This window comes from Pongo abelii, chromosome 8 (assembly GCF_028885655.2).
Source record: "Pongo abelii isolate AG06213 chromosome 8, NHGRI_mPonAbe1-v2.0_pri, whole genome shotgun sequence".
Lineage (NCBI taxonomy): Eukaryota > Metazoa > Chordata > Mammalia > Primates > Hominidae > Pongo > Pongo abelii.
The window spans coordinates 106,780,674-106,796,072 of NC_071993.2; the positions used below are offsets into that span (position 1 = coordinate 106,780,674).

The 15,399-nt window shown below is 44.6% G+C and overlaps 1 protein-coding gene across 1 annotated transcript in view; it reads left to right on the top strand.

Annotated features, from left to right (window-relative positions):
• The window catches only part of ABCC2 (ATP binding cassette subfamily C member 2), a 57,565-nt gene extending 43,170 nt beyond the window's left edge, over positions 1-14,395 (top strand). The window contains exons 25-32 of the mRNA XM_002821059.5: positions 937-1,136; positions 3,230-3,356; positions 5,059-5,160; positions 5,579-5,722; positions 6,880-7,038; positions 8,230-8,396; positions 11,906-12,100; positions 12,806-14,395. Coding sequence (XP_002821105.2) covers positions 937-1,136; positions 3,230-3,356; positions 5,059-5,160; positions 5,579-5,722; positions 6,880-7,038; positions 8,230-8,396; positions 11,906-12,100; positions 12,806-12,935 — 1,224 coding nt within the window. The 3' untranslated portion in view covers positions 12,936-14,395. The remainder of the gene's footprint in view (positions 1-936; positions 1,137-3,229; positions 3,357-5,058; positions 5,161-5,578; positions 5,723-6,879; positions 7,039-8,229; positions 8,397-11,905; positions 12,101-12,805) is intronic.
• The last annotated feature ends 1,004 nt before the right edge of the window (positions 14,396-15,399 follow it).

Below are 15,399 nucleotides of genomic sequence, written 5' to 3' on the forward strand. Positions count from 1 at the left end.
CTCTGGTCCCACCAGCTGCTTTTGTGGTGAATTGTTTGCCTGGGGAAACAATTCTGAAGACACTGTGGTCAGGAGCTCGTGGCCTTGTGGCCTGCGATTGGCAGCTTGCCCCCATGTCCGTGTACAGTTCCTCAGGCACATTGTCACCATAGCAGCCTTTTAACTATTAATAACAAACCAACAAACAAGAAGCAGGGTTACTGGAGGGAACATCTGTACGTCCATGTATAACATTTTGCATCCCGACTCTCCAACGCCCCACTCTTCCCAGGTTTCAACAAATCCTCACAGAATCTAGTAGCAGCACGGACCCATTCCACTCCCCCTTGCCCTCAGGCCACAGGGTTCTTCCTGCATTGGATTCTACCCTGTTCCAGTTCTTACCCCCTCAGCACTCTGCATACCTCCAGAATTCTCTGTACCTTCACACACCACCGAGGCACAGTTTTGGTCACTTCACTGAACAGATTCTTCCGTTTTTACCCAAACCTAGGCATGCCTTTTTCTGGCCATTTCCTGCCCATCCGCACTTTACACACCCCACGGGCCCCGCTGCCTTTACAAAATCCTTTTGGGGACCTTTTCTCTAAGGAGTACAGAAACTGTCACATGGACGATAGCCGTAGATCTGGGGGATATGGGTTAGGCTGATGAAACTCCTCAGAAGGTTTGGAGACTCAAAGCTCTGAGGCTGCGGTGTGGTCTCCTCACGTTCACCCCACTCTGTTCCCCACTAACCCCAGTCTTCTCATTGGTCTCCTCCTCGGAGCCTCTCTCATCATTCTGCTCCCAGACATGGCACTGCAGGCTTTTGTCTTGTTCAGATGTAAGCTGTGGCCGTCAAGGGGAAAAATGCTGGGTTGTGGCCAGAAAGGAGGAAGATGGTGGATGCCTCATGACTGTGGGACTGGCTGATTCTTTACTTTTTGTGTCCAGATGTTTTATGTGTCTACCTCCCGCCAGCTGAGGCGTCTGGACTCTGTCACCAGGTCCCCAATCTACTCTCACTTCAGCGAGACCGTATCAGGTTTGCCGGTTATCCGTGCCTTTGAGCACCAGCAGCGATTTCTGAAACACAATGAGATGAGGACTGACACCAACCAGAAATGTGTCTTTTCCTGGATCACCTCCAACAGGTGAGGCTTCCCCTGGGTATTTACCCATGTGTGTGCTTTGGGGTTCTATATATTTGACATTAGCTGTGGGAGGGCAGGCATGGCTAGTGGTGTGAAATTCACTCTGGCCACACACACTGTCATGCTGTGTAAGTGGAGAGAAGAAAGCATGAGCCTTGGAGTCAGAGACTGGATCCCCATGCCCGCTCTGCCGTTTTACCAAGCTGGGTGAATTGCCTTGACTTCTCTAAGGAGAATCTCCATTTCTTTGTTTTTGTAATGGCCAGAACACACCCTATCTCACAGGGTTCCACCTGTCTCATGGTGGAAGTCAAACGACATTTGTGAGCATTTTGTAACCCAGTACCAAACAAGTGCTAGGTGAACTGAACATCCTCTGTTTACTTTTCTGAGAACGGTGTGAGATTCTCCATAGTCATGACACTCTTTCTGGGTAGTGAAGGCAGTGGAGGTTGGAGAGAGGAGAGTTAGGAATTTTTAGGTAAGACCATTGATGACAGAAAGGGAAGCTTCCATCCTGTGAACAGGGTGAGGATTATTCTCCAGTATCCTTAAGTCCTGGCAAGCAGTATGTCCTGGAAAGAGGAAGATCTTTTTCAGGAAGAAAAATTCTTGAGTGGCTTCCAAAGTGTCTTGAGGCGCTAAAGATGCTCAGTATTATTTGGAATGTGGACAGGTCAGGAGTTTGACTGTAAAGATATTTTATTTCTTAGAGACTTTCGAAGAAGGAAAAGGCATATAAGTAAATCTTATTAGACCTTCACTGTAAAGGACATATCATATTTATTCATACACATGCTGGAATTATTGGTGCAGACATTTAAATACATTTTCTTTGAGAAAGTCCTTTTTTTTTTCATGGAGTTTCCCTCTTGTTGCCCAGGCTGGAGTGCAATGGTGCAATCTCAGCTCACCACAACCTCTGCCTGCTGGGTTCAAGCAATTCACCTGCTTGAGCCTCCCAAGTAGCTGGGATTACAGGCATGCACCACCACGCCCAGCTAATTTTTTTTATTTTTAGTAGAGACGGGGTTTTTCCATGTTGGTCAGGCTGGTCTTGAACTCCTGACCTCAGGTGATCTGCCCGCCTTGGCCTGCCACAGTGCTGGGATTACAGGCGTGAGCCACCACGCCCAGCCTGGGAAAGTCCATTTTTATAAACTATGTCCATACACATGTACTCTTCACTTCTCTATGAAACCCCAGTATATCTCCCTGTGGCCAACTCTCACCTAACTTCCTTTCACCCTCAGCTTCTTCTTCCCCTTTTACAAATACTGAAATCAAACAGGGCACGTTGACCCTTCCTATGGTGCTTACTTTTTAATCTTACACATGGATTCACTATGGCATTGCTTCCCCAGCCTGATCAAAAGAAGTCATTTGGAGCGTTCATTTAAAATGCAGATTTTTGGCCAGGAGCAATGGCTCATGCCTGTGATTCCAGCACTTTGGGAGACTGAGGCAAGCAGAACACGTGAGCCCAGGAGTTCAAGACCAGCTTGGGCAACATGATGAAATCCTGGCTCTACAAAAAATACAAAAAAAATTAGCTGGGTGTAGTGGTGTGCACCTATAGTTCCAGCTACTTGGGGCTTGAGCCCGGGAGGTCGAGGCTGCAGTGAGCCATGATCACGCCACTACACTCTAGCCTTGGTGACAGAGCAAGACCTTGTCTCATAAAACAAAAACAACAAAAAAAATGCAGATTCTTGAATCCCATTCTAGGCCCCCTGAAATCAGAATCTTAAAGGAAAGGGTCCAGGAATTTTCCACATGAATTTGTAACAGTGTATATTAACAGTTGCCCTAGGTGGTTCTTATGATTTGGCCAGTTTGGTAGACATTGCACTGTAGGATTCCCTTAGTCCAGCAAAGACCTCTAGGATCTTTAAAATGCAATTTATTTTCTTAAAAAATATATCAATAGGCTTTTAGGAATACATGGTGTTTCTAAGTCAAATTGAGGCATCGCCTAAGAGTGCGGCCTGATCAAGTCAAACCCTCTGAGAATGTTCTGTGAACGCCAAGGTTGCTGGTTAAGATGAGGACGTGATCAGTGACACACACTCTCTGGTTCTGTTGCCCCACAGGTGGCTTGCAATTCGCCTGGAGCTGGTTGGGAACCTGATTGTCTTCTTTTCAGCCTTGATGATGGTTATTTATAGAGATACCCTAAGTGGGGACACTGTTGGCTTTGTTCTGTCCAATGCACTCAATGTGAGTTTGAACGTTGGGAGTTTGGTTTCGTTAGTGCGCTTATTCTTAAATTAAGCCTGATGTATACTATGGAGTCTGTGCTCTTGATTCCTTCTTAAACCTAGAGGGACTAAAGGAGACCGAGGTTCAAATCCTGGCTCCATCTTTTACCCATGGATATGTTCCTTACTCTTCCTAAGTAGACATGAATGCCATCTAGAAAACTGGACATAAATATTGACCTTAGGGCTTAAGAAGGCAATTTCATATGTTTCAATCTAATTGTTCCCTGTCTGCCTCTTTGCTTGGTTCTAGTGAGGGAATAAATAACTTTCTTCTCTAGAATGTAGCAGTAATCAGAAAGGCTTTTTGAACAAATAATTCCTCCTGTGTTTATTTTTCTTAGATCGTAGAATAATTGGAGGTAATTCTGATAAAGAACATAGAGTCTGATAAAACTATAGAATGTGTCTCACTGCAGCATCCCCAGCATGACTAGAGGATACATGGCAGGCATGATTCTTTTCTAGCACCTAAGACAGTGGCTGGCACTACCGTAATTATTCAATCAATATTTGTTATAAATGAGTCATTTGACCATCTTTTTGAACTAATTTTTTTAGTTCAAAGAGATTTGCGTAGTTATATGTGGGCTTTATATAATAGTGCTGTCTTCATTAGAAGTTAAGAAGGCTGGTGGAGCACAGTGGCTCACACCTGTAATCCCAGCACTTTGGGAGGCCGAGGCGGGTGGATCACCTGAGGTTAGGAGTTTGAGACCAGCCTGGCCAACATGGTGAAACCTCGTCTCTACTAAAAATACAAAAAATTAGCCAGGCGTGGTGGCGAGCGCCTGTAATCCCAGCTACTGGGGAGGCTGAGGCAGGAGAATCACTTGAACCCAGGAGGCAGAGGTTGCAGTGAGCCAAGATAGTGCGATTGCACTCCAGCCTGGGCAACAGAGCAAGATTCCGTATCAAAAAAAAAAAAAAAAAAAGAAGTTAATAAAGCCCAATGTGTTCCTGCCAGGGCACCTAAAAGGACTTTGTTATTCACTAGAGTCACTTAGTTCCTTGTGTCACTGCCCTTTCATCCCCCTATTTGTAGGCTTTTTAGCCCAGGACAGACAAGGCAAATAGGAAATTATTAGATTGAACCAAAACAAAATGATCAAATACCAGCAATTACATATGCTTCAATCTACACAAAGTGGATACTCTGAGTCCCCATGACTCTGTCCTCTGCTGTCTGTGGCTCCCTTTCTCTAACCACCATTTGCCCAACAAGAACTCTCTGTGCATATATGCAAACTCCTGAGTCTTTTCCTGAGAGAAGTTTGCATCTGAGTAATCTACAGATTCCCTGGCCTGGATCATGCCTTTCCCTGATTCACAAAGAACACTAGGCATACAGGCAGGAGGCCTGAGCTCTGCTCCCACTCCACCCATTGCCAGACTCTCCAATTCCAGCTTTAGTCCCAAACCACTAGACACTCACGTTGCCCTTCGCATGAGCACCTAATTGGTCTGCAGCCATTCAATGCACTGCTCTTAATTCCTTCCCCAAGGAGGCAAGGATTGTCTTTCTTACACTTTTCCTTATTCCGTTGTAGAGTCCAGCACAGTGCTGGGTACAAAGTCGGCACTGGATTGTCCTTGTGGTTTGAGTGGTTGAGTTGGTTTCTGTGCCTATGATGATTTTCAGTCTTCTGGTTTTTCTGTAGATCACACAAACCCTGAACTGGCTGGTGAGGATGACATCAGAAATAGAGACCAACATTGTGGCTGTTGAGCGAATAACTGAGTACACAAAAGTGGAAAATGAGGTAAGGAGGAACTGGAAAAATCCAGGAACAAGGCAAAAACAACATGCAACTCCTTCGAGAGTACATCTTTAGAATTTCTCCATATTTCACATGGGCCCATAATGGGTCCCTAAAGTTTCCTTTCCTCTAACTCAAAGGACCTAATTTCTTCAAACTTAGAATAGGAAATGGTTTAGGGGATGTCAGGTCTTGGAACATACCGAGGAGATCTACAGCACAAGCTCATGGTATATTTTTCTTTAACTGAGTAAGGTAGGAACTTTCCAAAAGTACAAGTCTAGTTCAGTCTATTAAATGCAGAGGCCATTAGGTAGCTGGGACACTGCTACCCTTCTCCTGTTCTATGACACGAGTCTTGGGCAGACTGTTCGGCTGAGTTGCCACCTTATAAAACTTACTTATCTTGTCTCCTTGCCAGGCACCCTGGGTGACTGACAAGAGGCCTCCGCCAGATTGGCCCAGCAAAGGCAAGATCCAGTTTAACAACTACCAAGTGCGGTACCGACCTGAGCTGGATCTGGTCCTCAGAGGGATCACTTGTGACATCGGTAGCATGGAGAAGGTAGGTGGAGTGAAGGAAGGCCTGGATGGGAGGCCTTGTGATCAAACAACAATTGGACAGAGTGGAGAGCAGCTGGGCCCTAAGCCTTCATCATTTGGATGGAGGGAGAGGGTCAGGGCACTTCCTCTGCCCTGGGGAGGTGTGGGGACACAGTATCAGAGGGAAGGATAGCAGCCAGGGATCACACAGACTTACTGCAGCTGTTGGGGCCTTCTGCTCAGCTCCCCCCTGCCTCTTAGCCAGCTGACCAGGGCCCCTTTCCTATAAGGTCCACAGTATGCAGAGAGGAAGTCAGCAAGGAAGCAAGGGGGCGCCAGGCCTGGTGATGGAACTGTTGAGAATAGCAGTGTGGAGGGTTGTCCCTGAAGGAAGAATGGCCCAGTTCTCCTCCCAGTCTTCAAAGTCAGGCACCCTCCTCAGGTGCTGTTGTTCTCCGAGGGCTTGGGGTCTGATGAGCAAGGACGCTGAGGTCCAGATCAGAGTCTGGCTCTCAGCTGGTGGCAGACCTAATCTTTCCCTTCTTCACTTCTAAACAAGCATTTTTCTTTTTTCTTTCTTTTTATTTATTTATTTATTTTGAGATGGAGTCTCACTCTGTCACCCAGGCTGGAGTGCAGTGGCACAATCTTGGCTCACTGCAACCTCTGCTTCCCGGGTTCAAGTGATTTTTCTGACTCAGACTCCCAAGTAGCTGGGACTACAGGTGCATGCCACCATGTCTGGCTAATTTTTTTTGTATTTTTAGTAGAGACGGGGTTTCGCCGTATTGACCAGGCTGGTCTTGAACTCCTGGCCTCAGGTGATCTGCCTGCCTGGGCCTCCCAAAGTGCTGGGATTACAGGCATGAGCCACCGTGCCTGGCCTAAACAAGGATTTTGTTTTTATCTATAATTTCCAACAATAATTATAACAACAGTTGCCAAGAGAGTCCATTTCAAACAGTGACTATATAGTTCTCAGCAAACAATGATTTTTGACATCTTTTTCTGACATCTGGGTACTTTTTTCCTCACCAAAACCAAAATCAGTTTAATATCTTAGAGATGGAGTAGCCAGTCACTGCCTCTTAACCTCCTGCGACTGTGAAAGCCCCGGCTAAATAACTTTTCCCCAAGAATTATTTGTGAAACTAATGTGTAAGGGAACTATATTCACAGATTGGTGTGGTGGGCAGGACAGGAGCTGGAAAGTCATCCCTCACAAACTGCCTCTTCAGAATCTTAGAGGCTGCCGGTGGTCAGATCGTCATTGATGGAGTAGATATTGCTTCCATTGGGCTCCACGACCTCCGAGAGAAGCTGACCATCATCCCCCAGGTGAGCTGTAGAACTTACTCGGGCACATGCCGTGGGGAGCAGCTTGTTTTACAGGAAACATATGCAGCTTCTTCTTGATGTCTATTCAGTCAGCACTGTCAATTCCACGGTCTACTCGGGGTACCTGAGCTAGTTCCCTAGGATGGACACGTCGTTTCCAGAACTTAAGTTTTGGAATGTTTGGTAATATGCATTTGTGGCTGCCTGTATCTGACCACTAGGTGGCAGCAACACAACAGAAGTCAAGTACAGCAGATGATTATTTAGCGTTGCTATAGCCCATCACGGTTTGCAAGACTTTTGCAATCAGCATTAGCAGTTTTGCCGCTGAAGCTTGAAGCCATTAAGCTTTATACTCCCCATTTGCTATGGTTAAAAGATAGAGGAGGGAATTTGCTGCAGGTTTCTGCCGGCAAGCGGAACGCTTCGTGCATCAGCAAGAAAGATTTCCCCTCGGCTTCCTCTCTGGATCCTGCCAGATAAGGACTGCCGCGGGGCCTCACCGTTCCCCGCAGCGGCTCCTCAGGAGAACCTTTCCTCCTCTGCCCACTGCAGCCTAATTCCTCTGGGGGTAGTTTTGGTCTGTCTGGTGTTTGCTCAGTTCGATAGTCTTTTCTCCAGCCTCTTCAAAAGCGTCACACCTTCTTCTCATGCATCTGTACTATTCTTTCCTCTACCCTCCTCTGATTCCTCTACCTTGAAACCACGAGTTTGGGTTTGGGAGGCCGAGGCAGGTGAATCACTGGAGCCCAGGAGTTCAAGATCAGCCTAAGCAACATGGCAAGAACCCATCTCTACAAAAAATTTTAAAAATCAGCCAGGCATGGTGGTACGTGCCTCTGGTCCCAGCTACTCGAGAGGCTGAGATGGGAGGATCACTTGAGCTAAGGACGTCAAGGCTGCAGTGAGCGGTGTTCATGCCACTGCACTCCAGTCTGGGCAACAGAGTGAAACTCGGCCTCAAAAACAAAAAATAAACCGAGAATTTCTCCTAACCCTGTGCCTAGCCCCTGGCTGGTAGCCACTCCCAGCCTTAGGAGGGAAAACCCTGTGGAAGCTCAACCACAAACCAGCTTCCTGCCTCAGGAATCCACCTCAGGCCAGTCCTATCCACCATCTCCCAGTCCTGAGGAACTCCGAGGTCCTTTTCTGGCATGAGCCCCAACAGCCCCCTTGTCCTTTCACTTGCAGGACCCCATCCTGTTCTCTGGAAGCCTGAGGATGAATCTCGACCCTTTCAACAACTACTCGGATGAGGAGATTTGGAAGGCCCTGGAGCTGGCTCACCTCAAGTCTTTCGTGGCCAGCCTGCAACTTGGGTTATCCCACGAAGTGACAGAGGCCGGTGGCAACCTGAGGTAATGTTCCATAGCCTGCTGCCCTTGCAGGCAGTGAGAGGATATGAGGGGGCCACTCCTCGTGTTCCTTGTGTTAGGTGATGCCTGGCATAGAATTTTCATCCAGGTCTGATTCCTAAAGTGTAAAATGAACCTGTTGTAAAATGAACCTGTTGTAAAGTTCACAAGATAAAATAGATGTGAAAGTGCTTCAAAACTCTTGAAAACTGGTCGAGCACAGTGGCTCACGCCTGTAATCGCAGCACTCTGGGAGGTTGAGGCAGGTAGATCACCTGAAGTCAGGAGTTCGTGACCAGCCTGGTCAACATGGGAAACCCTGTTTCTACTAAAAATACAAAAAGTAGCTGAGCATGGTTGTGGGCACCTGTAGTCCCAAGCTACTCAGGAGGCTGAAGCAGGAGAATCACTTAAACCCAGGAGGTGGAGGTTGCAGTGAGCCGAGATTGCGCCACTGCATTCCAGCCTGGGCGACAGAGCAACACTCCGTCTAAAAAAAAAAAAAAAAAAAATCAACTCTTGAAAACCTTTGTTATTGGCTGGGCGCAGTGGCTCACGCCTGTAATCCCAACACTTTGGGAGGCTGAGGCCTGTGGATCACGAGATCAGGAGTTCAAGACCAGCCTGACCAAGATGGTGAAACTCCATCCTACTAAAAATACAAAAAATTAACTAGGCGTGGTGGCAGGCGCCTATAATCTCAGCTACTCAGGAGGCTGAGGCAGAGAATTGCTTGAACCTGGGAGGCGGAGGTTGTAGTGAGCTGAGATCACACCACTGCACTCCAGCCTGGGAGACAGAGCGAGACTCCATCTAAAAAAAAAAAAAAAAAAAAACCTTTGTTATTAAATGTACTCCTCATATGACATTACACAATGTGAGCTTACACATCCCACAGAAAGCAGAGGCTCCCAGCTGTGCATAATCAGGATGAAAATAGTCTGGCTGCCTGGTCCAGTCCTAGAGTCTGATTTAATTGTATGAGGCTAGACTGGACATGGGGAGTTTTAAAGGATCCCCATGAGGCTGTTAGGGGCATCCCAGTTTAAGAACCGCTGATCTAAAGAGCATGCGGATGACAGGGAACGTGACATCTGTAAAATCCTTAGGCACCGTTGAAACACCTGAAGTCAACAAAAGACTCTCTTGGCTTTCACAGTTATTTTTACCTTTCCAAAACATTTTTATATAGTTGACAGTTCACTTCTGGCCTTCACTGTATGTTTGCCTGTCCATTAATAAGTTGACCTAGCATTGTTCCTATAACATTTTTGTTTTTCCTTCCACACACTGAAGTTCTGCCCTCAGCCAAAGCCCACTGCTCATGGACAGGTCTTGCTCCTGCCCCAGGGGCCTCAGTGGTGGTAGGCAGGGAATAGGCCATTTGCAAGTTGAAGCTCAGGAAGGAAGGGAGGGCTCAGTAACTGATTCATGGACCAGCCACTCTGGCTTCACCTGGGAGCTTGTTACACATGCAGAATCTCAGGACATAGACCTACTCATCAGAATCCGCATTTTAGCAAGATTCCCAGGTGATTTGTGTGCACACTACACTTGAGAAGCACTGCCTAGAGTGTTGTGATTAACTAGGCTGCAAGCTAAAATCACCCAGGAAACTTTAAAGCTCCCAATGCCTCAACTGTAGCCCAGACCAACTGAATGGGGGACCCAGGTGATTTCAGTGTGTAGCCCCAGGGAACAAGCCCTGGTAGAGAACATCGCCAGTTTAGTTTCCCTCCACAACAGATCTAGCAACTAGCAGGACTCAAGTAGGTCTTTAGGCCAGTGTAAAAGATCATTCAAACATTCAGTCAGCAAAAATGTAATAACACCGGCCGGGCGCAGTGGCTCATGCCTGTAATCCCAGCACTTTGGGAGGCCGAGGCAGGTGGATCACCTGAGGTCGGGAGTTCGAGACCAGCCTGACCAACATGTAGAGACACCCCATCTCTACTAAACATACAAAATTAGCCAGGCGTGGTGGCGCAGGCCTGTAATCCCAGCTGTAATCCCCCGGGAGGCTGAGGCAGGAGAATCGCTTGAACCCGGGAGGCGGAGGTTGTGGTGAGCTGAGATTGCACTCCAGCCTGGGAGATAAGAGCGAAACTCCATCTCCAAAAAAAAAAAAAAAAATATATATATATATATATAGTAACACCTACTATGTGCCAGGTACTGAAAATACAGAGGCAAACAGAGACACAACCCTGACTTCCTAGCACTTACAGCATAATGAAGACAGACCTCTGTCAGTAAATGCCAGTACGGTCTGTGCTACAGAGGGGACATGTGGGACGCTATGGTAGGGTGCAATGGGAGGCCTTGACATTTCTGGTTTGTAAAAACAAAAATCATGCCATCTTTCTCCTGTCCAAGCTGAGAGATGCTTAAATGGTATTACCAATGCCTTGATTTCAGACCTGAGTTTCAAACCTGGCCTGGGGGACTAAAACTTACATTTCTCTGTTGAATGATGGCTAAGTTCAGCTTGGAGAGAGCAGCTGAAAGACAAAGTGTCGCCTCAGCAACAGTCTGTTACTCTAAAGTCCAAAGTATACATTACACTTTGGGCCAGGCAGGAGTTTGGTACAAGCTAAGTAAATAGTTTTTCAGTGTCTCTGATCTTACATTATAGGGGAAAACTGGAAGTTCATCTTGGGTGACTTCTCATCTCCTGCAGAAATTTTCTTACAGAGAATTACAGAACTTTGGCCACCCCCTGTTTAATATGTTCCCTAATGGCCACAGCAGGAAAGAGCAATTAGCAAATTCCTGAATATTTCCTTCACATCATTTCCCAAAGCTTCTTTATGTAAGTAAGAGGTCCAGCCTTCATTACAGGCTTTTAGCAAATTAAAGCTATTTGCATTTTAGAAGCATATTTGAATTCCACATACATTGCATCTCACACCAAGACATCACGTTCATTAGATAGCTTCATCTCTAATCAAAGCAGAATGCCTTGAACATATAATTAGCCTTGAGACTAGAATTACACATTAAAATAATAAATGGATTTGCTAAGGCCACAAAGAAATGCCACTGGGGCATTCTAGTGTTGTTCCACCCTATATTAATGGTTTCAGGTCAAATACTGCTAAAGTAAACTTGGTGACATTCATGTTGTTTTGGAAATGTTGATATCACGGCAACCAAATACAAAGCATTGTTCCTGGGCCATTGTTATCCAAACTTGTTTAAGCATAAAAATGGCCTGGGGTGCTTAGTAAAAAGGCATGTTCCTAGGCTCCTGCCCACTCTGATTGAGCAAGGCAAGGGCCCAGAAATATGACTTTTTAATTAAGTACTTGGGGTGGGTCTTCAATTGGGAAAGTTTGAAAAACGATGCTCACAGCAGCAAGGTACAGCTAGTTGAAGAGGCCCAAACATTCCAGGGGAATTTTGGAGGGGGGGTTTTGGAAGTCTGATCTGGAACATGAAAATGGTCCCCCCGCCCTGCGTCTTTCCTTGGTCTTTAGGAGCTAACACATGGTTGCTTCTATTGGCTGCAGCATAGGCCAGAGGCAGCTGCTGTGCCTGGGCAGGGCTCTGCTTCGGAAATCCAAGATCCTGGTCCTGGATGAGGCCACTGCTGCGGTGGATCTAGAGACAGACAACCTCATTCAGACGACCATCCAAAACGAGTTCGCCCACTGCACAGTGATCACCATTGCCCACAGGCTGCACACCATCATGGACAGTGACAAGTGAGTGTAGGGGGACAGGGCTTGACACGGATGGCTTAATCCTTGCTCAACAATAACAGTGTCAGCCGGGAAACACCTGACGGCAGAAGGTTTAACCACCACCATATTACTGATGAAGAAACTGAGACTTAGAGATGTCAAGTAATCTGGCCAAAATTTTACATCATGCGAATGAAAACGAACAAGGTTAAGGGAACTATTCATATCTTGAGGGCAAAATAGGAAACTGTGTGTTGTAACAATTAACTGGGTATGGGGAGGTGGAAGCTCAAGCCGTGAGAGGCAGATGTTGACCATAGACCTTCCTAACTGTCCTGAGCCTCAGCTGCTGCTCTGTAAAACAGCTAGAAGCTTTCTATTCCTTCCAGCTGTGTCATATTACAATCAAAAGTCAGTAATCTTAGAAAGCTATTTGGAGATGATAGGCATCCTTTGTAAACCAATCTATCCTTAAACAATGTGCACTTCTTTTAAAAACTCATGTAAATGGACTCATACTGCCTGTATTCTTCTATTACTTGATTCTTTTGTTCAATATTATTTGCAGAATTCATCCATGTTGATGTGTGTAGCTGTGGCTCATTGATTTTCACTGCTTTGTAGCCTTGTCTGACTATACCACAACTTAGTCCTGGTTATTCTTATAAATGCCTAGACTTGAGATGCTGCTTTCTAAGACTTTTATTTCTTTCTTCCTTGTTTCAGGGTAATGGTCCTAGACAACGGGAAGATTATAGAGTACGGCAGCCCTGAAGAACTGCTACAAACCCCTGGACCCTTTTACTTTATGGCTAAGGAAGCTGGCATTGAGAATGTGAACAGCACAAAATTCTAGCAGAAGGCCCCACGGGTTAGAAAAGGACTACAAGAATAATTTCTTATTTAATTTTATTTTTTATAAAATACAGAATACATACAAAAGTGTGTATAAAATGTACGTTTTAAAAAAGGATAAGTGAACACCCATGACCTTACTAACCAGGTTAAGAAAATAAATATCACCAGGTACTTGAGAAACCCCTCGATTGTCTACCTCGATCGTACTTCCTTGCTACCCACCCCTCCCAGGGACAACCACTGTCCTGAATTTCATGATAATTATTCCTTTGCCTTTCATTTTCGTTTTATCACCTTTGTATGTATCTTTAAACAATGTATACCCTTTTTTACTTATGTAAATGGACTGACTCATACTGCATACATCTTCTATGACTTGATTCTTTTGTTCAATATTATATCTGAGATTCATCCATGGTGATGCAAATAGGTGCATTATTTTTTTTCACTGCTCTGTAGTCTGGCATTGTATGAATACAGCACAATGTATCAGTTTTAATATTGGGGATCATTAGCTTTATTCTCAGGTTTTTAAAAACTATAAACAGTACTACTGTGGACATTCTGGTCTACATCTCCTGACACATATGTAAGAGTTTCTCTAGGGTATAACCTAGGAATCAAGGGTATGCACATGTTTACATGCACAAACCAGCTGATGCCAAACTGGTAATGCAAACTGAAAACATTGCTGTCAATCTGATGAATATGAATTGATGTATCATTGAGAATTTCATTTGCATTTCCCTAGTATCTATTGGGGATGAATATATTTTCATGTTTCTGGGGCATTTGCATTTCCAATCGTTTTTTAAATATTGTGTCTGATAATTCCAATGTCTGTATTCTTTGTTTATCTGTTGTTTCTGTTGGTTTTTACTCATGGTATTTTATTTCCTTGTATGTCTTGTGCATTTTTATTATAAGCTCGTTCTCCTTCAAACTTTATCTGTGGACATTCTTTGAGGCCTAAGTTGACTGTGAGTTCTTCCTAAGGAATTGGGAATGCTTTAGCCTGTTGCCTGGGGCATTACCCAGAACCTCTTTGAATGAAATTCTTCACTAAGGGGTTTCAAACCACAGTGCAACTTCAGACCACAATCCTGTACAAGAGCCAGCTTGTGATTTACAAATTCTCAAGGGAGAGTGACAGGTTGGAGACAGGCGTGGGGTTTTGTTGTTGTTCTTGTTGACTCCTGCATTCTTCATGGCAGGACCTAGGCGTCTTTACCTATACATTGCAGGTATAACCCTTTCATGACACAGGTTCATCAGAGGGTTTTAGTCTGCACCATGGCAGATCTTGGCTTTATCTCTTGCCTTGGCATCCTACATTATCAACAAAGTGAGAGTTTAAGATCTCCTGGGCAGGAGATTTCAGAAGCCAGCCTAAGTTTTGGGCCTTCGTCACCTCCTAGGGCCTTTGTGTCAGGTTCTTCTGGGTTCTTCATATTCCTTACCTCCCTTTCAGTGATGTAATGATAAAGATTTTGATTTATTCAGCATTTCACGGTCTGTTTAGTGAGGTGCTTAGTGTTAAACTTCTGAAATGAAGGGCATATAGCTAGTGTAAGCATACCTCTGGTTTGCCCTGAATAGTTATGGGTTACATCTGTTTTCCCAAAACAATAATAGCTCCCCCTTTCACACACACACAAAAATTGTCTCATTTGTATGACAAACTTGTGTGCCTCCTACACATAGCCCTGTGAATTAGATTTTGAATCACAGCATGGATGGCGATCAACAAAGTTGTATAAATATTGAAGTGTTGGCTGGGGGTCGCTATTCATGGAGAATCCCCTTCTTAATTCTGCAAACTAGATCTAGTACATTGTGAATATTCTATAATCATTGGCTATTTTTTACAGCTAGTTTTTCAGATCTATACCTGCTTATGTACATGAACTGTAGCTCCTGTAAATTGCAGATTAGTGTATATTAATCTAAGATGCCATCAATTGTAAAATACCTGTTATTTTCTATACCACGAAGAAAGGATACTGCCAATTAAACTTTGGTATGCATTGTTGGTAAAATGCATCCTATTTGTGGAAAAAAATTAGCATTTTAAGATTAATACAATATAATACCTGTAAAGCTCTATAAGAGCTAAGTCATGTCCTTTATTTCTGCTATTGATCTTTGTTCTTTTTTCCTGATTGTTCCAGTCTCTATTGCTCTTTTAATCCAATATCATCATCACCATCATCATCATCATCACTTCCCTTATCTCTTTTTCTCAACTATTTCACTGCTAGGTAGCTAACTACTGTTTTCACCATCTATTCTTTCTAATCATTAGAATTTCAAAAAACTGCTTTTTTCTTTTTTTAGTGGTGTTTTAAAAATTTATTTATTTATTTATTTATTTATTCAGTGTTTATTTTGAAAGCACATTCCATACACGCAAACTTTCCAACTTGCTTCTTTTTTTTTTTTTTTCCAACTTGCTTCTTAAA